The sequence below is a fragment of the Malus domestica genome, chromosome 11 (assembly GCF_042453785.1).
Source record: "Malus domestica chromosome 11, GDT2T_hap1".
Lineage (NCBI taxonomy): Eukaryota > Viridiplantae > Streptophyta > Magnoliopsida > Rosales > Rosaceae > Malus > Malus domestica.
In genome coordinates, this window is record NC_091671.1 from 11516839 (window position 1) to 11540788 (window position 23950).

The 23950-nt window shown below is 38.1% G+C and overlaps 2 protein-coding genes across 2 annotated transcripts; one reads left to right on the forward strand and one right to left on the reverse strand.

Annotated features, from left to right (window-relative positions):
* Window positions 1-586: 586 nt before the first annotated feature.
* LOC103413050 (tRNA ligase 1) lies at window positions 587-22227 on the forward strand. Its single transcript, XM_029088496.2, has 27 exons — window positions 587-1073; window positions 1753-2223; window positions 2514-2564; window positions 2788-2870; window positions 3517-3616; window positions 6822-6900; window positions 7231-7354; window positions 7605-7711; window positions 13740-13868; window positions 14312-14376; window positions 14484-14648; window positions 14880-15040; window positions 15188-15219; window positions 15655-15824; window positions 16705-16784; window positions 17071-17136; window positions 17231-17520; window positions 17905-18012; window positions 18637-18734; window positions 19161-19221; window positions 19368-19444; window positions 19535-19606; window positions 19695-19771; window positions 20535-20615; window positions 20855-20957; window positions 21113-21271; window positions 21381-22227. Exons 1-27 carry the CDS (start codon window positions 879-881, stop codon window positions 21768-21770), a joined length of 3594 nt encoding a protein of 1197 aa, XP_028944329.2. The 5' UTR covers window positions 587-878; the 3' UTR covers window positions 21771-22227.
* Window positions 22204-23950, reverse strand: LOC103447854 (3-hydroxyacyl-[acyl-carrier-protein] dehydratase, mitochondrial). Its single transcript, XM_008387058.4, has 4 exons — window positions 23820-23950; window positions 22997-23424; window positions 22666-22781; window positions 22204-22571 (listed from the first exon to the last, which is right to left on the reverse strand). Exons 2-4 carry the CDS (start codon window positions 23261-23263, stop codon window positions 22463-22465), a joined length of 492 nt encoding a protein of 163 aa, XP_008385280.2. The 5' UTR covers window positions 23264-23424; window positions 23820-23950; the 3' UTR covers window positions 22204-22462.

Here is a 23950-nt window from a genome sequence, read left to right on the forward strand (position 1 = left end):
CATAATAGGTTACATAAGACACTTAATATTAAATTTTAATGTGGGGTATTAATAAAAAAAACCTAGTTCATCAACTAAAAATTCATGACAATTGGTCCTTTAACTCATCAAAACATGCAACTATGGTCATTATCGACAACTTAGTCAGAATTCCATCAAAATGAGTTATGTTGGAAGGAACGATGTTACAATTGGGTTATGGTTGAAGGATCATTGCTTCAATTGGGTTAAAGTTGAAACATTATTTATCTAATTGGGTTAAAGTTGAAAGAGTATTGATCCAATTTTTCTCATTTTGTTTTCCATATTTGCCCCTCTATTCAGCCTCACGTGTGTGGCACGTGACTCATTTTGAATGAAGTTTTAACGGAATTGATGAAAATGATCATAATTGCACGTTTTGAAAAGTTAAGGGACCAATTATCATAGATTTTTAGTTGAAGAACTATTACTCTAATTAGGTTAAAATTGAGGGACGATCACTACAGTTCTTTTTTAAGAAAGTTTTAACGAAACACTCCTCCTAGTACTAGTAGTGTTCATTTTTAACAAAAATATCATTTTTATCTTTTCGATTGAAACTCAATAGTTGAAAAGTTTTCCTTTTGAATAACCGCCACTCACAATATTGTGTATCGCGGAACACCGAAACTCATTGCGCCTCTCCCCTGAACCCGGTCGCTGCTACCTAGTTCCAAGGATTTTACACCAAAACCTCAGAGCAGCCCAGGTACGGACACGCCGCAAACTCCAGAAGTTGTCTCTCTTCCACTTGGCGGCTCATCAGCCACATCCGCATTCGTTCTCTGGGAAACTCTCTCTCTCTCTCTCATATAAATATAGAAGCGTAGTGGTGGCACGTCCAGAGTAGCAATTATATGTGGGCGTCGCAGAGAATCATCTATGCTCTCGCTCTCGCTCATCCCCTCTCGTCTTCGTCAGCCTTCGTTTCCGGAATTTTCCTCTTCCTCCGGTCCTCCTCTCCTTCCTCCGCCCATCCTCGCTTTCTCCCTCCCTCGCTTTCTCTCTCCTCTTCCATCTCGCTCCCCCATTCCAGCATGCCTTACAACCAGGTACCAATTTTATCTTATTTTAATTTGACTTTTCATTTTTACGCTGTTTTTGTATGGTTCGGCGATCATTTTCTGTTTTTTTTTTTTTTTGGAGCTCGTTTACTTTGAATGTGATTATAAATTGATTGGTGGCGGTTTCGGTTTGTTGATCGTCGTCTGAGTAATTTTCTTGGCCGAAACGTTTTGTTGCGGATCGGTTAATTGCGATTTGTGAATTCAATTTTTATGTTAATTTTGAATTTCGAACCGTGTTGTTACGCACTACATTTGTAAACGTTTGGCGGAGATTGCTTATTATTGCTGTGGAAGTTGATCGTCTGCTAACTATGGTTGAATTGGATGAATTTAGCTTCATAATTCGGGGTGGTATTTCGGGACTGTATGGTTGTTTCTGTAATGTGATATTAATTTCAGCGAAAACTTGGTTCGGCCCATATAAATAATTGGTATTCTTCTGTAGTAGTAGGAAAATTATAGCAGTATTATACTTTGCGCGGGAGTGATTGTATATATCTTAATGCGGTTCTGGTCCCGGTTTAGGAGTTGTAATGACGTTGCCTCCTGATAAAGTAGAGCCTCACGGCCTATGTACATTGTGGTGAAGACTCTGGTTGTTTTTACTTTAGTTGAACATTGCCTTGCTTGAGTGTATGATTGAGATGTTTGGTTTACTTTGCAGCAAAGGGGTGGGCGTACAGAACAAAAGTGGACACAAAAGCAAAAGACTGACAGCCCGTCAATGTCCACTGGGGATTCTTCAGCAGCTGTCACTAACAGAGTTGGTGAGTTGAGTCTTACTGGAAGCAATGGGCAGGCCAATGCTTCAGTTGAACCCACACAGTTTGGGAAGGTCCAATTGGCAAATCAGGGTCCAGTTCAAGGGCAGAAAGGAATTTGGATGCCTAAATCATATGTGACAGTGAGCGGAGCTAAGGCGGTAGAAGTTGAAGCAAATGTTGATGAAAGTACAGTTGGAACCCAAGGAAATGGAGCTGGACAAGCAGCAGCTCAAAAAACCAGAGTTGGTTTAAGTAAGCTGTTCAATGGTAATCTGTTGGAAAATTTTACTGTGGACAACTCCACTTATGCTCAGGTGCAAATACGAGCTACTTTCTATCCCAAATTTGAAAATGAGAAGACAGATGGGGAGGTATATTTCTCTTCATGAGTTTCCAATTTCAAATATATTTATCCATTTGTGTCTCTTGTATGGGAATTACCAACATCAATAGCGTTATGCGGGTTTTTTCTCCAACAACTAGCATGTGCTTGCGTCACTGGATTATGTTATATAGCCAAGGAAAACAAATAGAAATGTGCTCATATTTTATAGAATAGTGATGTGATTAAATGGCTACTTGCCTTTAGATAATGATGAGATTGTTTATTTCTTCTTGGATCTTATCTGAATACTTGTCTGATGATTATTTCTTTATTCAGATTAGGACAAGGATGATAGAGATGGTATCTAACGGCTTGGCTACCTTGGAGGTAAGGGTGTTTTATGAGCTATTGAATTGCTTCCTTGCTGCATGGACATTTTATCTGTTGGCTTTCATGTTAGCAATCATTCTTACTCTCTCGTAAGTGTTGGGGAGCCTCCAGTTGCTTATGCTTGCTTAGATTTACAGTTTTCTGGTTGATTCAATTTTGTTGTTATTTTACTAAATTAATCTTCATATGAAGAATTTATTTACAATGAAACTTTTTGCAGGTTTCACTTAAACACTCAGGGTCTCTTTTTATGTACGCCGGTAATAAGGGTGGGGCATATGCCAAAAACAGCTTTGGGAATATGTATGCACAAGACGACCATTTCTTCCCATCCTTTTTATATGTTTTTTAATTGTTCAATTCACTCAATGAACGAAAAGATCAATGGAGTCAGTCGTGTTAAATATCTTGTAGTTTCTTTGTTAACCTCATGTCTTGAAGGGCATGATGTGTGCAGTGCACAAGCAAAATGGATATTGTATTCCTTAGAATACTGTTCGTAATTTGTACAATACACGAATTTCTTAACTGTCAACTTTTATTAAGTAAATTTGTTTTATTGCTTATGTCATCATTAATTGGAATACTTAAATGAATCTGATTATAGAGCAAGTTCTGGAACCATTTTGGGAGAACAAATCTGATCGAGGGAAAGATTTGATTGAAACTTTATGTGTTGCATGTTTCCACTATATCTGCATTTTTGGAACCAGTGCTTGACACTTAATGTGTTGGATGTTTCCACTATATCACTAATTGGAATACTCAAATGAATCTGACTACAGAGCAAGTTCTGGAACCATTTTGGAGAAAAAATCTGATCGAGGAAAACATTTGCTTGAAACTTAATGTGTTGAATGTTTCCACTATGTCTGCATTTCTTCCTTGTTTTGTACTTATTTATAGAGAGGTTAGTCGTGGTTTGCTGAATATTCTATTTCTACTACAGATATACGGCTGTAGGTGTATTTGTTCTTGGACGGATGTTTCGGGAGGCATGGGGACGTGAAGCACCAAAAATGCAAGAAGAGTTTAATGATTTCCTTGAGGTATGCTATTCACATGAGAAACCTGAACATAAAGAAAACTGATCTTCATTAATAGCTATAAATTTCTTCCCTTCTGTACTTGTTTAGTCAAATCTAAGGTTGACTGTGATAGTTCTTAAAAACAAAAAAATTTATTCTCGAGAGAGGCTAACTATTCTGATCAAAGTATTGGTTTTTGGCTGAATTTTTTTTTTTTGAGAAGAAACAAAACATTTTATAGAAGAAAAGAGAAATACACTGGAATGGATAAGAAATCCACCATTAACAAGAAACAAGAAAAAACTCTCACTAGGATTTGGCTACAGCAACATTAGCTAGACCTAACTCACTTTACTGCTGCTAACAAATCCCACAGTAATTGAGAAATAGAGTAGTTATTAAAAACATTTGAGACTGAAGCCCAAAGGGCTGCCCAATATTTTACTCTTCCCCAAAGTACTTCTACCCCCACACCTGTATAATCCTCAAAAATTCTTTTGTTACGCTCCAGCCAAATGTTCCAAAAAACTGCCGAGACCAGACAACCCCACAAAGCTTTAGCTTTCCTCCCACTTCCTAGGGCCTGAAACTTGGTGCTTAGAAGCTCGAAACAACCCTTTGGAATGACCCAACTAGCTCTAACCTCCTGAAACAGTTTCCACCACAGCTGAATCGTGTAAGAGCAATGGAGAAAAATGTGGTTTACACTCTCCTCCTTTGCTTTGCACAAACTGCACCATTGTGGGGATAAGCAAATAAAAGGGCTTCTCCTTTGAATTTGGTCACAAGTGTTGAGCTTCCCTTTGGCCGCCAGCCATACAAGAATCTTAACCTTCGGAGGAACTTTGGATTTCCAAATCTGTGAATGGGGTTGGAAGTATTGCATCATCCCATTGTTACTCAAGAAGGAACAATAGGATTTGCATGTGAACAATCCTGATGCTTCCATTTTCCACCTTCTGTTATCCATTCTTGATTGAGACAATCGGACCTCTTCCACTTTCTGTAATAATCTAGCCGCCTCTTCTATCTCCGCCTCATTCAAATTTCTCCTGAAATCAAAATTCCAACTTAAAGAATTGGTAGAAAGATCTACAAAGCTTGAAATGTTCTGATTGTGCTTCCTCGATAGCAAGAATAATCTAGGAAATTGCTCTTTCAATGGTCCTCCATCTAACCACCCATCCTCCCAAAACCTCACCCTCTCCCCGTTGCCCACCTCGAACTTACAGCAGTGAAGAAACAATTGGGAACCAATCGATATATCTTTCCATGGGCTACGGCTTGAACCCCTTATCGGAGGAAATGCGTTCCATCCGTTATCCTGTAGCCCATATTTGCTTCTTATCACTTTGTGCCAGAGAGAATGAGGTTCCTTTGGGAATCTCCACAACCACTTAGCAAGTAATGCTTCATTCCGATTCCTCAAATTCCCCACCCCTAAACCTCCTTCCTCTTTACTTTTAATAACTATCTCCCATTTTACCAGGTTGTTTTTCTTTCCTTCCTCCACACCTTCCCACAAAAATCCTTTCATTAGTTTTTCTAGGCGTCCAATCACCCCGCAAGGCATTTTGAACAGAGACATGTAGTAGGTCGGCAAGCTTCCCAAAACAGATTGAATCAGAGTTAATCTACCTCCTCTGGATAAGAAGGCCTTCTTCCAACTTTGAAGTCTTTTTTCCATCTTATCTACCACTGGATCCCAAAACTTGAGTGCTCTTGGCCTACCCCCAAGAGGGAGTCCCAAATACTTTATAGGCCAGCTACCTACCTCACAACCCCAAGAATCCGCCAACCTATTTAATTTCTCACAATCTGAATTTATTCCAGCCAAATAACACTTAGCTTTGTTGATTTTCAACCCTGAAACAGAACAGAATAATTTGAGCAGCTCTAATAGATTGTTCCAACCTCCCTCATCTTCCGCCAAGAAAAAAATGGTATCATCTGCAAATTGAAGATGAGAAATCTCCACCTTTTCTTGCCCAATACATAACCCTTTGATGAGATGATTTTCTTGAGCCTTCTCCATTAACCTACTCAAAACATCGACTACTAAGGTAAAAAGAAAAGGTGACAGTGGATCACCTTGTCTCAAACCTCTTGAAGCTTGAAATTTTCCCCTAGGCCTCCCGTTAATCAAAACAGAAAAATTTGCGGAACTTAAGCATCCCTGCATCCATTTCCTCCATCTGTTGCCAAAGCTTTTTCTTTGTAAGACTTCGTCCAAAAATCTCCACTCTACATGATCATACGCTTTTTCAAAATCTATTTTGAGCACCAATCCCTCCTCTTTCTTCTGCCTGACCTCTTCTACCACTTCATTTGCGATAAGGACAGCATCCAATATTTGTCGATCCTTAACAAACGCTCCTTGATTTTGAGAAATTGTGCTGCCCAAGACCTCCTTTAATCTTGAGGCCAAGGTTTTCGCCATAATTTTATATAACCCAGTCACAAGACTTATGGGCCTGAAATCCGTCACTTTCATAGAATCTGACTTCTTCGGAATTAGACAAATAAAAGTTTCATTTGTCACCGCATTTATTATCCCTGTCTCGTAGAACTCCTCCATAATCTTCATAATGTTCGCCTTCAAGATATCCCAACATTGTTGAATCATTTGCAAAGAATAGCCATCCGGTCCTGGCGATTTATCCTTTCCACAATCAAAAACTGCTCTTTGAACTTCGGCTTCCTCAAAAGGCCTCTCAATCCAATTCGCCTCAAGTTCGCTTATTGGAGCCCAATTGATACCTTCCAAGCCCCAACATGCCTCTTCGTTGCTACTAAACAAGGACTTGAAGAACTTGACTATATGATCTTCTATCTCGTTCGCATCCTCTATCACTCCCCCAACCTCCGATTCCAACCTTTCTATATAGTTTCTCTTCCTTCTCCCGCTTGCAACTCGATGGAAAAATTTAGTATTACCGTCCCCTTCCTTTTCCCATTCCACTTTACTTCTTTGCCTCCATTTCACTTCTTCCTTGTAAGCCAAATCTCCCATACGGAAGAGTAGTTCTTCCCTCTTTCTTCTAGCATCAACATCTAGCCCTTCCATCCCCTCTCTCCTATCTAACTCCTCTAAGCTAGTTTTTGGCTGAATTTAGATTTCAGCCTTTTCTAAATTTGTTTATTTAATAACTTAGTCACCAGTGGTTATGCTTGAATAAATCTTCTTACTCCCTTCCCCTAATATTTCTGTTGGTCACTATTTCAGAGGAATCGTATGTGCATATCAATGGAACTTGTAACTGCTGTTCTAGGAGACCATGGACAACGCCCGAAAGAAGATTTTGGTACTGAGTTATTATTTTATAATTCATTTTCCTGTGGATTGTGTTAAAGTACTCTGTAAAGTCAGATGCATAGTGTCTCTCCCCTGGCTTTTCCTGTGCGTCATATATTATTAATGCCCATTTTAATTATATTAAAATTTAACTCTAAACTTCTTTGTCTTTTAGGAGAATTTTGTTGTTTATAGTTTCTTGAATTTCCAGAATAAGGAACCATGATTGTAGTGATTGCACTTGTCATCGCTTGTATTTGATTCAAGTGATGGGTAAGCCTTTTCTCAATATTCCCAAAAAGATTTTCAAGCTCATGTGATTTTTTATTTTATTAAACAGCTGTAGTGACGGCAGTCACAGATTTGGGCAATGGAAAGCCAAAGTTCTACTCAACCCCTGAGATAATTGCTTTCTGTAGAAAATGGCGCCTACCAACAAATCATGTATGGCTGTTCTCAACAAGGTGACAACCAGTAATTTCCATGTCACATGAATGGTTATGGTCATGGCAGTTATGTTTTCTAGTCATACTAAGTTTGAAAGATAATAACTTCCTTGCTTTCAGTCTAGGCAGTTAACTTGATAATAAAGTTAGTACAATCTTCGGGTATTTCAAAGGAGCAGTTGTGTGAGGACAGTTGATTTGTTATAGTTATTGCAATATTTTCATTAATGAAGTCCTGATGAATCTTTTTCTTTATGTATTACTAAAGGAAATCAGTGACATCATTTTTTGCTGCCTTTGATGCACTCTGCGAAGAAGGAACTGCAACACCTGTATGCATGGCTCTTAATGAAGTTGCAGATATATCTATACCAGGTAAACTCTTCAGCGAATTTGCTTTAATTTTGATTCCCACTTCTAGTGATGCCTGTTAGCTTATCTCTTCATAAGTATTGCCTGTTAAACAACCTTTGTAGGATAAAGGGAAAAATGGAGACCAAAGTTATAGAAGCATTGTGTTTATAGTATATTGCAACACTAAAGCTATGTCAATCACTTGAAAAAGAGGCTTTTGAACAAAATTATTCGGAACATGGATACTGTTGATAAATTTGGAATAAAATGGGTATTGATGATTGTGTATCCGAAGGGAGAACATGTTAATGAGATTTTCCATTTTCCTTTGTTGCTTGTTTTTATTAGGGAGAATGATAAGTCATCCATTTCAGTTACTGGAAAATAGTTAGTTATATCTAAATGTGCTTGGCTGTGCTAATGATTGTAATTAGTTAGGGCTGTTATAAGGTTAGGCAGTTAAGGGGTATTGTTGTAAATAGCCAAAGGCTATATATATACATCACCACAGTGTACAATTGTTCAGTTAAGTCAATACAATAAGAAAACTTACAGGAAGTTTTCTGTTTCTATATGGTATCACGCCATTTTGCTTAACAGCATTGATTCCTTCTTCCACTCAAATCGATCAATCGATTCTTGCTCGATTCCTCCTTCTTCTCAAATTCTTCTTCTTCGATCTTTCTTTCTCTCGTGATTTCTGCAAGATATGGCGGCGCAATCCTCTTCGACACCGCCTAAATTGTCTTCTCCGTCGATCCAAAACCCTAATTTCTCTGGTAATCCAAGTCCTCTGAGTTCCTACACCTCTCTTACAATTCATAACATCGACAGCATGGTGCCGATTAAGCTGAAAAGATCAAACTACCTGCCATGGCGTGCATTGTTTGGCCCAATCCTCAGGCGATACTAGCTTCTTGGAATTATTGATGGAACTGAAGCATGTCCATTGCCATTCCTGCCTGATCGTAGCATCAACCCTGCATTTGAGGAATGGTATGAAAAAGATCAAAATCTTTTGATCTGGTTTAATTCCACACTTTCTGAGGAAATCATTCCTTTCACGATTGGGGTTTCCTCTTCTCGTGAACTCTGGGTCAAGCTTGAGTAGAGATTTGGTGGAATTTCAGAGGCTCACATTCATCAATTGCGGTCACGTCTTCAATTGGTTCAGAAAGGATCTCACTCTATCTCTGAATATCTTAAAGAAATTAAGGAGATCTCTGATTCCTTGCAAGCTACTGGTGCCTCTGTCTTTGATCAAGATCTCATTGCGGCCACTCTTCATGGCTTGCCTGATGAATTTGAGTCGTTCATAGACTCAATTATGCTTCGATTGTCCTTTACATCTCTTGATGAGCTCCATGGTCTTCTTCTCACTAAGGAATTCTCTATGGCTCGATGCAAAAATGTTAGTTCCTCTTCTGCAACTGAGCCTTTTCAAGCTTTCTCGATGCAATCTTAACCCCTTCTATTACCCACTCCGTCCGTGTTTGCTGCTCAGCACCAACTCCAATCATGGCACCAACCAAAACTCACAATCGTGGCAAAAATAATCGGGGCAATTCCTTCTCTCATAGAAGCAATCGTAATTTCCATAACAACCGTGGTCATTACTCCAACACTCGTGGCAATCGCAGTTATCAAAGCCCTCGTCCAGCTCAAGGTTCTTCTACTTTCAAAGTCCCTTGTCAAATCTATGGATCTACCAGTCATGAGGCTATTGACTGCTATGATCGCATGAATCCAGACATTTGTGGTCAGATTCCTCCAGCCAAACTTGCTGCTATATATGTCAATCACTCTGCCAAACCATCTCCATCTTGGTTGATTGACTCGGGTGCCACCTTTCACATTACCAATGATGTTGCCAATATTTCTTCTCCTACTCCCTATACCGGCGAGGACAAAGTGTATATTGGTGATGGTAAACTCCTCATAATTCTTTTCAGCTCCACAATGTTTTACATGTTCCACACATGAAACATAATCTCTTGTCTGCCTATCAGTTTCTTAAGGATAATAATTGTTCATTAACCCTTGACCCTTATGGATCTACTGTCAAGGATCGTATTTCGGGGAAGATGCTTTTGCGGGGACCGGTTAGAGATGGATTCTATCATCTTCAAGCCTCAAGTACTTCTTCAATTTCTTCACCTACAGCTTTGCTCAGTATTAAAGCTCCTGTTCAAGTTTGGCATCGGCGCTTGGGTCATCCTTCCTCCTCTATTCTTTGAAGGGTAATTTCTAATCATCCACTGGCATTACAAGGCAAGTCCATTGTTGATTTCTTCTACTCAGATTGTGCACTTGCAAAGAATCATAAGCTGCCCTTTGGAGTAACTTCTTCAAAAACAACTCAAAGTCTTCAACTTTTGTACTGTGATTTGTGGGGTCTGGCATCTGTTGTTTCAAATAGTGGTTTCAAGTACTATTTGCTTCTTGTTGATGACTTTAGCAAATATAGGTGGTTCTTTCCTTTGAAGTCCAAGTCCGATGTATTTTCTACATTTGTGGCATGTTTACGTAAGGGTAATCGGAATAAAGAAAGGGATTTGAATTTCGATTACGGAGTATTTCGGTGTTTACTAAATATTAAGGAATCAAAAAAGTGGTGGAGCCCACACGAAACAAGGAATCCAATTCCTGAAATTGGAGGAACCGGATTCCCTAGTTTTGTGAGGTATTTGAATTCCCTGAGGACAAGGGAATCGGGAATGCATCTTTTATTCCAATAATGCCCTCACTTGTTTCTTATTATTCCAACATTGCCCTTCATTTGACACTCATTATGTCATTTTTAATAAATAAATAAAACCTATTTATATATTTTTATATAGATAATTTTATTATATAAATTTAATTAAGAATTTAATTTAATTAATTAGTATGAAAATAATTTATTTATGTAAGGGCAATTTAGTCATCAATTTAGTTTTCATTCCGATTGAAGTGAATTAGTAAACAACTTATATGAACTCAACATCATTCTTGCCATCTTTTAATAAATAAATAAAACCTATTTATACATTCTTATGTAGATGAATTTTATTATATAAATTTAATTAAGAATTTAATTTAATTAATTAGTATGAAAATAATTTATTTATGTAAGGGCAATATAGTAATCAACCTAGTTTTCATTCCGATTGAAATGAATTAGTAAACAACTTGTATGGATTCAACATCATTCCTACTCCGATTCCTGACAGTTTTAGTAAACAACTTCAACAGGAATCAGATTCTGATTCCACCTCATTTCAATTCCTCCTCAATCCAATTCCCCCTCAATTCAATTTCTCTCAATTTGATTACGGATTAGTAAACGCGCCATTGTTGCCTTCAAATCTTATGTAGAAAATTTACTTGGCAATAAAATCAAAGTTCTCCGTTCAGATTCAGGGGGTGAGTTCATTAGCACATCGTTTGCATCCTTTTTCAGACAACATGGCATTTTTCATCAATTTAGTTGTCCCCATACTCCTGAACGCTGAGAGAAAGCACAGGCACCTTGTTGAGACAGCTCGTACTTTGCTAGTTGCTTCTCATGTTCCTCCTGCTTTCTGGGTTGAAGCTTTCTCCACTGCCATGTATCTCATTAATCGGCTTCCTATCTCTGGTGTTTCCAAGTCACCATGGGAACTTTTATTTCACCAACCTCCGGATTACTCCAAACTCAAGGTGTTTGGTTGCCAATGCTTCCCTTGGCTCAAACCCTATGTTCACAGCAAATTGGATGCCAAGAGTAAATGTTGCATATTTCTGGGATATAGCCTACAACATAAAGGCTATCGGTGTCTTGATCCCATTACAAATAGAATTTACACCTCCAGGCATGTTATCTTTGATGAAACTACCTATCCATTTCAGTCATTTCAACCTCCTGATTCTAATCAAGCTGCAGCATCTCCAGCAGGCTCTTCATCTCTGGATCTTCATTTTGATACCTATATTCCCAATAGTTCTGCACCTGTCTCCCATCCTCCAAGTTCAGCCTCTCCTGGTACCTCAGTACCTATCTCTTCTAGTTCTGTTTCTGTTTCAGAACCCTCACCTTTGCCACATAGTATGACAAGTCATCCTCCTATCACCATTAATTCTCATCCCATGATTACAAGATCCAAGGCTGGCATATGTAAATCTAAGTCTCAGGCTTATGCAGCAACCAAATATCCTCTTCCTGTTGATCTTGACTATGTTCCCAATACTTACTTACAAGCTTCTAAGCATGCTCACTGGTCAGCAGCCATGCAAGATGAATACAATGCCTTGATCTCTACTGGTACTTGGTCACTAGTCCCCTCTCATCCTTCTCAAAATTTAGTTGGCTGTAAGTGGGTGTTTCGAGTTAAGAAAAAGGCTGATGGTACTATTGATAGGTACAAAGCTCGCCTTGTAGCAAAGGGTTTTCATCAACAAGAGGGTATTGATTTTCAAGAGACCTTTAGTCCAGTTGCAAAGCCGGTTACAATTCGCATTCTCCTCACTCTTGCTGTCCGATATAATTGGTTTCTTAATCAGTTGGATATAAGCAATGCTTTACTTCATGGAGACTTAAAGGAGGATGTATACATGCAACAACCTCCCGGATTTGTTGATCCTACTTCTCCTAGTCATGTTTGCAAGTTGAGCAAATCACTATATGGACTAAAACAAGCCCCCCGAGCCTGGTTTGACAAACTCTATCAAGCCCTTCATTCTCTTGGATTCCATCAATCATCCTCTGATGCATCCTTGTTTGTTCTCAATGGTCCTCATTTGGTTATTGTCCTAGTATATGTTGATGACATTCTTGTGACTGGTCCAAACTCTCACATCTGACAACAGTTTATTAACCAACTCAGTTCTCAGTTTCCAGTAAAGGATCTTGGTCCTTTACACTACTTCTTGGGCTTAGAAGTGCACCGATCTTCACAGGGTATTTTTCTTCACCAAACCAAATACTTACTTGATCTTCTCAAGAAAACAAACATGGAGGGTGCAAAACCATGCTGCACACCTCTTAGTTCCATGAAACTTAATCACAGTGGGCCTCTCTTGTCCAATCCCACTGAATATCGTTCTATTGTAGGAGGTTTACAATATCTAACTTGGACTAGACTGGATCTTGCCTTTGCTGTGAACCAGATCTGCCAAGTCATGCATGCTCCTAGGGAACAACATCTTCAGGCTGCTAAAAGAGTTCTCAGGTTTCTTAAAGGCTCTATTTCCCATGGTCTATGGTTCACAAAGGGTCCTGTCCATCTTTCAGCCTACTCTGATGCTGATTGAGCCAGGTGTACGTTTGATAGACGTTCTACAAGTGGATACTGTGTGTTCTTAGGCTCCAATCTCATTAGTTGGAGTGCCAAGAAACAAAGTACAGTGGCATTCTCTACAGAAGCTGAATATCGCTTCTTAGCTCACACAGCTGCAGAAATCACTTGGGTTTGCAAAATTCTTAGAGATCTTCACTTCTCTCTACCTACACTACCTACTCTTTGGTGTGACATCATCTCCACAATCTCCCTGGCATCTAATCCTGTCTTTCATGCTCGCACTAAGCATGTTGAGATAGACTACCACTATATTCGAGAATTGGTTATGGCTAATCTTCTTAAAGTACAGTTTGTGTGCAGTGAAGATCAATTGGCTGATCTCCACACCAAGTCACTATCTAAAAGTCGATTCACCTATCTGTGCTCCAAGCTTCCAATTGGAATTTGTTCTGATTCCCCTTCTAGCTTGAGGGGGTGTATTAGGGAGAATGACAAGTCATCCATTTCAGTTACTGTAAAATAGTTAGTTATATCTAAATGTGCTTAGCTGTGCTAATGATTGTAATTAGTTAGGGCTGTTATAAGGTTAGGCCGTTAAGGGGTATTGTTGTAAATAGCCAAAGGCTATATATATACATCACCACAGTGTACAATTGTTCAGTTAAGTCAATACAATAAGAAAACTTACAGAGGAAGTTTTCTGTATCTATAGTTTTGTGTTATCCCCAGTTGGACACTGGTTTCAAGAGGTATTTGTGATGTTTGGAACTCGATTGTAAATCTTTTTGCAGGTTCAAAAGATCATGTAAAGGAGCAGGGTGAAATCTTAGAGGGCATTGTTGCTCGTATTGTAAGCCAGGAAAGCTCAGAACATGTGGAAAAAGTCTTGAAAGATTTCCCTCCTCCACCAATCGATGGAGGTATGATGTTACCTTCTTTGTCTATTTTTTGGGGGGGCATTATAGGTCACTTCAACCTGGAGTTTTTTGTGGGTGTGTTCTTCTTCCGATTCAGCCACAACATTCACTTGAAACTTATTAAACTCTTTTCTCTCTTTCCCTTTTTGGTACCTAAATGAATTTTTCTGTTAACAAAAAGTAAAACAATAGGTTGAAATTGTTGTTGCATGTTAATTTGTTTCCATTTATCTCCCAAATATATTCCGTTACATTTAATAATGCGAACAATTTTTTGCTTTGCGCTGATCCCATAAGTTCATACTTGATTGGTCTTAACAATCCATTCAAAAAGTTCTTCCTACTATCCTCTTGAAGATAAATTTGTTGACCCATGGGAATGCTAGTCAATTTTGAAGCTTTCTTTTCATTGTTTAGAACATCACTGGGTTTGCTCTATGTTTCAGCTGGTCTTGATTTGGGACCGAGCGCACGAGATATTTGTGCTGCAAATAGGTCGAGTGAAAAGCAGGTAATAGTTATTGTTTGGATATGAGATTTCTATTGCTTTGATGTTATCAACAATATTAGAATTTAGATATACTATTTTTAAATATTTTTTCTGAAATCCTCATGCAGCAAATAGAAGCGCTTCTTGAGGGTGTTGGCTCCTCTTTTTGCCCTGACCATTCGGACTGGTTTGGAGTTGGAGCTGGTGATGACCATTCCAGAAACGCAGATAAATCTGTGCTATCAAAACTTTTGCAATCTCATCCTGCAGATTTTTCTACCACCAAATTGCAGGTCATTCTAGTCTTCATTTCAATCTTCTTGAAATAATAGCATCACCGCAATTTTATAGATGAAATCCAGTCAATCTTCGACCATTAAAAAAATTATATATCCAGTCAATCTTAAATGCTTGCATCTCTGTCCACATATTCTTTTAATGGTTTACTCTTACAATCCACAGTGAACTGTTAGTTTTGATCTACAATTATCCCTTTGTAAATAATATTTTATTTATTGAATCAGGAAATGATTCGGTTAATGAAAGAAAAGCGTTTTCCTGCTGCCTTTAAATGTTACCATGACTACCACAAAATTGATTCCATATCAAATGACAACCTTTTCTATAAAATGGTCATCCATGTGCATAGTGACTCCGCATTTAGGCGTTACCAGAAAGAGATGAGGTATTTTTCAAATTCACTCTCTAATCTCTATTATGTTATTTTGAGTTTTCTTTTTGAATGCTAGACTTTTGTTTATATTTTTATTCTCCTTACTTTATTTTTTTACATGTCTTGGGTTCATTGAGGATACTTTTTGGTGCATTTCAGGTCTAAGCCAGGACTGTGGCCTTTATATCGAGGTAAAAAAAAACCCTTGCTGAGTGAAAAAATTCACGCTTATAACCAGTTAATATTTATTTCTGTACTGGACAATGGACATGTTTTATAGATTGTCTACTCAATAATCGTCGTTGAAAGTATGCACATTGGACATAGGGTTTTGGCTCTTATTTTGTTTAACCTTTCCATGATTTTATTTTATATTTTTGGTGTTATCTTGGTACAAGTGAAGTATAAGTCTGGTTAGACTGAAGGTCGAGAAACAATCTCTCACTGCTTTTTTCTTAACCATAAGCCCCCATAACATTCGGTGAACCTTTCTATAATGCATGTGTCTTTTAATGAATGATGCAAGCATATATCACACCTTGGAAGAATAGGTTTGCCTTATATTTTGTTTTGCTTACTTGAGTCGTTTATTCAGTACTGAATCTGATACACTTAATATTATGTAGGTTTTTTTGTTGACATTAATTTATTCAAGGCAAGCAAGGAGAGAGCTGCTGAGATAGCAAAAGGCAAAAGCAGCATTGTGGAAGATGGGAACAATGGTATGCCTGGAAAATATGGATTGGCTGATGAAGATGCAAACTTAATGATAAAACTGAAATTTCTTACATACAAGGTATGTAGTCCTGTCCTAGTAGAAAAGTATGTATTTATAAAATTCCCTCAAGGAAGCAAAAATAGTATGGTGATTGTTCTCTTTTCCCTGTCAAATTTTATTAGAAAAATACTTTTCACCATATAAGGCTGATAAATAGACCTTTCTTTTGTTTGAAAATGGCTATGAAGGTGGTACATTATTATAATAATAGTATTTAATCAAGATTATATCCTCTGGATTAGCAAGGTTAAATCAAATGGATAGCAGCTAAAATATTTTACTGATAATAATGAATTCTTATATAAATTCTGTATGGCGACTGAAGCAACACAGTGCAACTAGTGTGTTCTTTATGGAAGGGATTAAGGTGAATGAAAATACTAGTAGGCCAGCTATGTTTTAATATGGTATATGGTGGATGTAAAGTATTAAATAAGAAAATGGAAGTGGCACAAACGAACTGTTGAATCGAAGTACCAATTGTCTACTGGATCTTGTAACTCGCTGTTTTGTTTTCAAATTGTTTCTTCTTTTCCTTTGTTGGATATAGAAAAATTCTAAAAAACAAGTGCTGCACCATTCTTTCCAGACTGAAATAGATAGAAGGTTAGGTAGCTTGGGTAGAGTGTTTTGTAGTTTTTAATGGTCGAGAGAACTCATGCATGGTGGTGGTGTGTCAGAGTATGAATAATTTGTTCACTCATATCATATACTAACAACTTAAGCTTCCCAACAGTTATCATATTGGTACTACATCTCTTGATTTCTTCATTTTCTCTATGAACATATTACTTAATCATTCAATTTACTTTTGATGTAATGTGTACCAATCAATGTTCGAATCATCATACAAGGGTTCAAAGAATTAAATATTGATTCTGCTTATCTTTCACTGCAGCTGCGAACCTTTTTGATTCGCAATGGTTTGTCAATTCTGTTTAAAGAAGGTACAGCTGCTTACAAGACCTATTACGAGCGGTGAGGTTCTCAGGTTATCTTACGTTTTATGTCTTAAAATGAGTATATTTTAGTCACTAGTCACCGTTATTCATCACACGTATATTAAGATGTTACATAAGTTTTTTTTTTTGGTCGGAAAAGATGTTACTTAAGTGGAGACATGAGCAATATGGTGTTATAAACTAGTGTGGTTGTTATTTATTGCAGTGAAAGAGACTCCATAGTGCTTTTCTTATTCTTTAGCATGCTAGTACCACAAAATCTTGTTTTTTTAACCATTTATACTTTGCGTCTGTCATTACAGGCAAATGAAAATATGGAATACTTCAGAACCAAAGAAGAGGGAACTCAGAAAGATGCTTGATGAATGGTGATTTGTGTAACACTACTCTGTTATTTTCTTTGCTTATGACTTTTGTGATTATCTCTTCTTACCTGGTAGAATTTTGTTCCTTCATGTTCAGGGCTGTGTACATACGAAGGAAATGTGGAAACAAACCGCTTTCATCATCAGTTTACCTCAGTGAGGCTGAGCCTTTTCTTGAACAGTATGCAAAACGCAGTCCACAGAATCAGTCTCTCATTGGATCTGCTGGAAACTTTGTAAGGGCTGAAGATTTCCTGGCCATTGTTGAGGGAGGAAGAGATGAAGAGGGTGATCTTGAGAGGGAGCAGGAGGTTGCACCATCAAGCCCCAGTGCCTCAGGCAGGGACACTATCCCAAAGGCTGAGGGTCTGATTGTATTCTTTCCTGGTAAGAATTGTGTCAAATCAATGGAGTTTTGGAACGTTGGAAAGTTCTCATGAATGCAATAAACAACGTTTGAAAGATATCTCTTTGTATATACTTATACATCATGCAACTTTTTTGTTACTTGGGAAGCATCGCCTTTCATAGTTTTACATTTCGATATTTCTCTTTTTATACTTCTTTGGCAGTGTGCCCTTGTGCATCTGAATATCTCTTGATAGGTATTTGCTTTTATATTTACATATGGGTGTTTATAATTGCTTTGACAGTGAATATGATTGGGTTCTTATATTTTTATTTATCACCTCTTTTGATAATGGTTTATGGGATTCAAAGCATATGTTCTATGCATTTCCTGATGTTTCTTTCTTGGCTTGAAATTTTCAGGACTACCTGGTTCTGCTAAGTCAGCATTATGCAAGGAACTACTTCAAGACCCAGGAAGAATGGGAGATGATCGACCAATTCAAAGCCTGATGGGTGACCTTATCAAAGGTAATTTTGTTTTTGAAGCACCCAGAAAAACAACTCTTGTGAACACTTCAAATCACATTTTTTTGACATTGGAGGTTTCGAGCAGTTTCTTCATCATGCACTCATAATATAGTTATCCTTCATCATCCTTCAACTAGCAGTTTCTATGTAAGAATCTGATCAGGTCATCCCAGCATATCATAGGTATCCTTGACCATGGTGCTGAATTTATGCAAAGGATTTACCTATGCAATATGATTGAGCTTCTTGAGAAGTTCAAAATATCTAGAATTTGAGGACTTCTTCTCATTTATTGTTCATATCTTTATTACCTCCAATGAGAGTATTGTCCCACTTTGGGAAAGTGAAGCCTTGCACGGTCGTTCAAAAGATATTAGTACTCTCCACCCATCGCCAATTGGTTGAAGTTGGAATCAAACTCTATAAACATTGGAAGTTAAAAATACGTAGAATTTAACGGGCTTCTTCTCATTGTACTGTTCATACCTTCATATCAAAACTTCTGTATTCTTCAGAATAGATCCACTGGCATCCTATTGTCAAGATGCTTAATGAATTAGTACGTCAAAAGATTATTGGAGGACTTATTAACAGTAAGATTACTTGTTTATTGTATATAAACAGGAAAATATTGGCAGAAGGTTGCTGAAGAGCGCAAGAAAAAACCATATTCCATAATGCTTGCAGACAAGAATGCACCAAATGAAGAAGTATGGAGACAGGTAATTTTCTTTTGGGGTTCACTTCAAGGATTGTTCTACAATCTGTTCATGAGAATCCAGAAGTAGTGTTCCATGCAGACTGTGTGGAGGTTGATCCGTAGCCCAAGGTCCTAACCAAAACTTGTATTGCTTAGTGCTAGTCACTTTCTGTAGGACTAATAAGCAAAAGTGGATTGCTTTTAATCCCTAAATGGGGTGATGTTCCGGAAACAAACAATAAAACCCAAAAATGGTAACCCAAAGGAACTAAAAAGGACGTCTTGTCCAACAAGATTGATGGCTACTCGATTGAAAGGAATCATGAAAAAGATCTCCAGATATGAATGATTTTTTTTTTTTTGGATAAACTGTTTATTAATTATCAAACCGAAACTGATTTGTGCTTATCATAATTACACTACCATTTTTCTCGTCTCTCTTTTGCAGATTGAACACATGTGCAACAGCACTAGGGCCTCCGCGGTTCCAGTCGTGCCTGATTCTGAAGGTTCTGTTGCTCCTGAGGCTGTTATTTGTTGTGTTCCAGTTCACTTTGTACTGTAGTTAAAGATGAATGGAATGTACTTCAGTAGTTTAGGAAATGATTTTGAGGCCATTGGATATGCTTTTACATTGTGATCTTTTAATTTGCAGGAACCGATTCAAATCCATTTTCTCTTGATGCATTAGCAATTTTCATGTTTCGGGTGCTTCAACGTGCTAATCATCCAGTATGCATTTTATTCTCTCATGTTCTTTTTCTTCATAGATCTGAGACACTTATATTTATTTGCATACTTACATGCTCTCAATTTCTGAAGGGAAACCTTGACAAGGAATCTTTAAATGCTGGCTATGTGCTGCTAATGTTCTATCACCTTTACGAGGGCAAGGCATGAATTATGTACTCTGGTCCATGCTCTATAGATGCACCTAATTTCATTACATTTTTCTGAATTTGTTATTGTCTAAATTTTTCAGAGTCGCCGAGAGTTTGATGGGGAATTAGTTGAGCGTTTTGGCTCACTTGTAAAGATGCCGTTGCTGAAGTCTGATAGGTAGTTTCTGTTTTCCTTGTTTTTTCCGAAAGAAAAGGGCCTGAGACCTCTCGTATTGGTTGTTTTCTGTAATGCTCTCTATTATTTGATAATGATAAATATCAGGGGAAAACTGTTCATAGTAATTCAAATCATGCACCTGGCAAGGCAGGGGTTTTTGCTAGGAGCACTCTTTGCATGCCTTAATTTATGGGTGGGTGGATTGTATTTACTATATAGATTAAGGGGAATTCTCAGTTCATATGAGTAATCTCTAACGAAAAGTATTTAGTGACACACACGCACTCACGCGCACGCGCACGCACACACACACACACACACACACACACATACATACACACACATACATACATACATACATACATATATATACACATACATATATACATACATACATATATATATATACATATATACATACATACATATATACATACATACATATATATATATATATATATGTTTCCTTTTATTTTACTAATGAATTAAAAGATTGTGTTCACTGCCTTATAAGACTGTCTAAAAATTGTGTTATGGATAGAGGAAAAGATAATCCAATTGGTTTGTGTGGTTGATTCCATAACATATGAAAAGCATAGGATGAGGTATATTATTTCTTTGTATGAAGCTTATATCTTTCCTCTCTAGCCATGCAGTTACATTAACTTTATGGGGATTTGCTTGTGTAAAATGTGAAGTCTTTTATTTGTCCCCTCTTGCATTGCAATACACTAATGTCACCGGATTTATTTTGCATACCCAGGAATCCATTACCTGATCCCGTGAAGAATATTCTGGAGGAGGGAATAAATCTATACAAGCTTCACACCGCCAAACATGGAAGGTTAGCTGTTTGGACACTATAACATGAAATTAGATTTGACCACCACGGAGATACTTATTTCATTTTCATTTTCGTTTCCTACTTAATTGGAATTTCGATGAAGCTAAGCTTTTAGCTGTTTGCGTACAGCGTACCATAGTAGCAAGACAATTAGAATTTTCCTAGTCATTGTTTAACCTCTGTTGTGGTCGCTTTCATGTGGGAAAACCTTACCTCCTTGCATGTAAACCTGTACTCAGATTGGAGTCGACCAAGGGAACCTATGCAAAGGAGTGGGCTAAATGGGAGAAACAGTTGCGGGATATTTTATTTGGCAATGCTGAGTATCTGAATTCTGTTCAGGTCGGTATCATTTTTGCGTATTCTTTTTTACCTTCTGAGCCGTTGATTCCACATTTTCCAGTTCTATTATATTAAACGTCTCTGGAATTTACTTGATGAACCATTTACTTTTCAGATCACTAAATAAACTTTTTGTGCAATCTTAATGACCTCAGGTTCCTTTTGAGTCTGCTGTAAAGGAAGTGTCAGAACAGCTGAAAAAGGTCGCAAAAGGTGAGTACAAAACTCCAGATACTGGGAAGAGGAAGTTCGGCGCCATTGTCTTTGCTGCCGTTAGCCTGCCTGTTATGGAAGTCAGTGGTCTGCTTGATAGCGTAAGTTAATGTTCGCTTTCAATTATTTTTCCTAGTCTGATCACTTATTCAGTGAGATTATGATGACATATCTGTCTCGTGTTTCCTTTCTTTTTTTCTTTTCGTGCAGTTGGCTGTGAAACATAGTGAAGCCGAAGCTTTCCTCAAAGACAAGCATTTGGATAAACTTAACAAGGCTCATGTTACTCTTGCACACAAGAGAAGTCATGGTGTTACTGCCGTGGCTAGTTACGGAACCTTCCTTCACAAAACGGTCCCTGTGGATATAACTAAGCTTTTCTTCTCGGATAAAATGGCTGCATTTGGAGCCAGCCTTGGGTCTGTCGAAGGTGAAAGAGTAGTGTCTAAAAATGAGTGGCCGCATGTCACCTTATGGACTGCAGAAGGGGTTCCGGCCAAGGACGCCAACAACTTACCCCAATTGCATTCGGAGGGGAAAGCTACCTGCATTGCAATTGACCCACCTGCCACCATTGATGGCACGCTGGAATTTTTCTGAGGTTTGATCGGCCAGGCCAGATTGAGCTCGGCATACGATTGGAGTGAAATTTCATTTGACGATGCGGGTGTTCAATGAAGAGAGAACTTAACTGCTTAAGTGAAGGAGAAAATTTTGTAAGCCATGAGGAAAAGGAAATTTTGTTGAGTTGATTTCTTTTCAGAGGTTTTGTATACATAAGGCAATTAAAATTTTAAAGTCTCAGCGTTGCTTCATCAGCTTTTACCAATTGAGGGGTGTTTAGCCGCGGTCGCATCGCTCGTATCTGTTTACACGATTCGGTATGATTGCGCAGCTGCAACTCCCCCAAGTTTTATGACACTTGAAATGTTGACACTGCATTTTTTTACATTCTTCCCCTCAGTGGCGCTTCGGCTACTGTAGTAACTGTAATTATAATCAAACTCTTGGGAACTATCTAAGCAAAGTAAAATACAGGAAACAATTTCGATGTTTATTTACGCCCCTTGATTCTTCTTCGACTTATTCAAAAACCGAAGGGTGTGCGAAAACTGCTTTCGTAAAATTTGATTTTTACTCAAAGAAAAGCAACTGCGATGGCGCATTATCCTAAACCAAACAAACAAACAAATGGAAGGCTTCATCCTAATTCAATTGATTTACAGCATGCTGAGTGTCTAATTTCATAGCAAGTCTGTGTTGTAGACCTGAACCGACTTTCCGACTTTCCGTCATTCCAAAGTACTCGTTTGTTCTGCAACCAGTGTAGGCAAGATGGCCATAGCCTCACCATCGATGACGGTAGCACCATTCTTGAAGCATGCCGTCTTGAATTTCACTCTGAACCAAACATTCAAAAACCAGTCAAGTCGGTCTCTGTTTAAGTTATACGAACTGTAGAAGAAGTGCTTTGGCAAAGAATGAGGTGGCTTACAGATATCTGTTCTTCTGTTCTCTTATGTTAGTTGCTTGTACCTCACCAACTATCTCTTCTCCAATATAGACAGGCAACCTGAAATGCAAGCTTTGGGAAACATATATAGCGCCGGGCTGGAAACACCACAACAAAATCAAGGAATTAGAACTTCGGTTCTCAACAAATGCAGCCGAAAAAGAAAATTTTCAGCAATAAATGTAGGAAATGTTCCATGCCGAAGAGCCAACGACAGGAATTTTTAGGAACCATGTGATCACTGTATATTACAAATGAACCAAATCGACAAGTCATGAGAAGGGAGGATAAAATTATGGAGCATCATACTTACAAAATGAGAAGATATGATCTTGGGGAACAGGGCAGCAACAAGCATCCCGTGAACCAGTCGATCTTCAAATCCAGCATTTTGAGCAGCCTCGGAATCTAAATGCAGAGGGTTAGAGTCATGACTCACTTTTGAGTACTCCAAAACATCTTCATTGGTGAATACTCTATTTTGCTTCAATGTATCTCCACTTCTAAGAAAACCAGCTGCTGCTGATGAAAAACCTCTTAAAGAAAGTAGGTTGACTGAGAGTAAGTTCCGGCCAAGCATAACTGTAACCGTTTCTAAACGCTGTCCGACAGTGTATCAACCCGATGAAACTACGTTGATTTTACGCCTTACCAGAATAGCATTGTCCTCTCCATAGAAAATACAGGTTTGAATGTCTTCTAATCTACTTGCAGTGTATGCTCACCACCTGCACCATCAATCTGCAATTCACACAATGTTTCAGGATCATGGGCAATTTTTTTTTTGCATAAATTGCTAGGCTCTTGGGAGCAGTCTCCTCATAAATGGGGGTAAGGCTAGCCGACATTCACCTCTCCCAGACCATGCGTAAAGCGGGAGCCTTGTGCACTGAGTACGATAAATTGCTAGGCTGAAGTGAAAGCCTTCATTTTTTGCGCACATTATTCCCAAGTTGCTTGTACGAGGCATTGTAACAAACACTTGGTGGGCATAAATTTCAACAAAACAAAGGTACACACAGTGATCAAATTGTTCGTTAGGATCCACCCGCGAGATTCCAATTCGACACAGATATGATTTATGCTAGTCCAAAACTAAATTGTTGCAAAAATAAAATCTCCATGCAGAATATTACCTGATATTGGCTGCAATAATAATAATGCATCGCTGCGGTCTTTGTTTTGTTTTTTTGGAGTACAGAGAGGGAGAGAATTAAAGTAAACGTAACCAGCAAATGGGCTACTTGTATTTATTTTTTTATTTGTT

Coding starts and splice junctions, on each gene's coding strand:
- LOC103413050 (XM_029088496.2), top strand. CDS start 879: ATGTGGGCGTCGCAGAGAATCATCTATGCTCTCGCTCTCGCTCATCCC. Junction 6,901..7,230: donor ACGCCCGAAAGAAGATTTTG/GTACTGAGTTAT, acceptor TTTATTAAACAG/CTGTAGTGACGGCAGTCACA. Junction 19,607..19,694: donor ATCACCTTTACGAGGGCAAG/GCATGAATTATG, acceptor TAAATTTTTCAG/AGTCGCCGAGAGTTTGATGG.
- LOC103447854 (XM_008387058.4), bottom strand. CDS start 23,263: ATGCTTGGCCGGAACTTACTCTCAGTCAACCTACTTTCTTTAAGAGGT. Junction 22,782..22,996: donor AGATCATATCTTCTCATTTT/GTAAGTATGATG, acceptor TGGTGTTTCCAG/CCCGGCGCTATATATGTTTC. Junction 22,572..22,665: donor GAACAGAAGAACAGATATCT/GTAAGCCACCTC, acceptor TGTTTGGTTCAG/AGTGAAATTCAAGACGGCAT.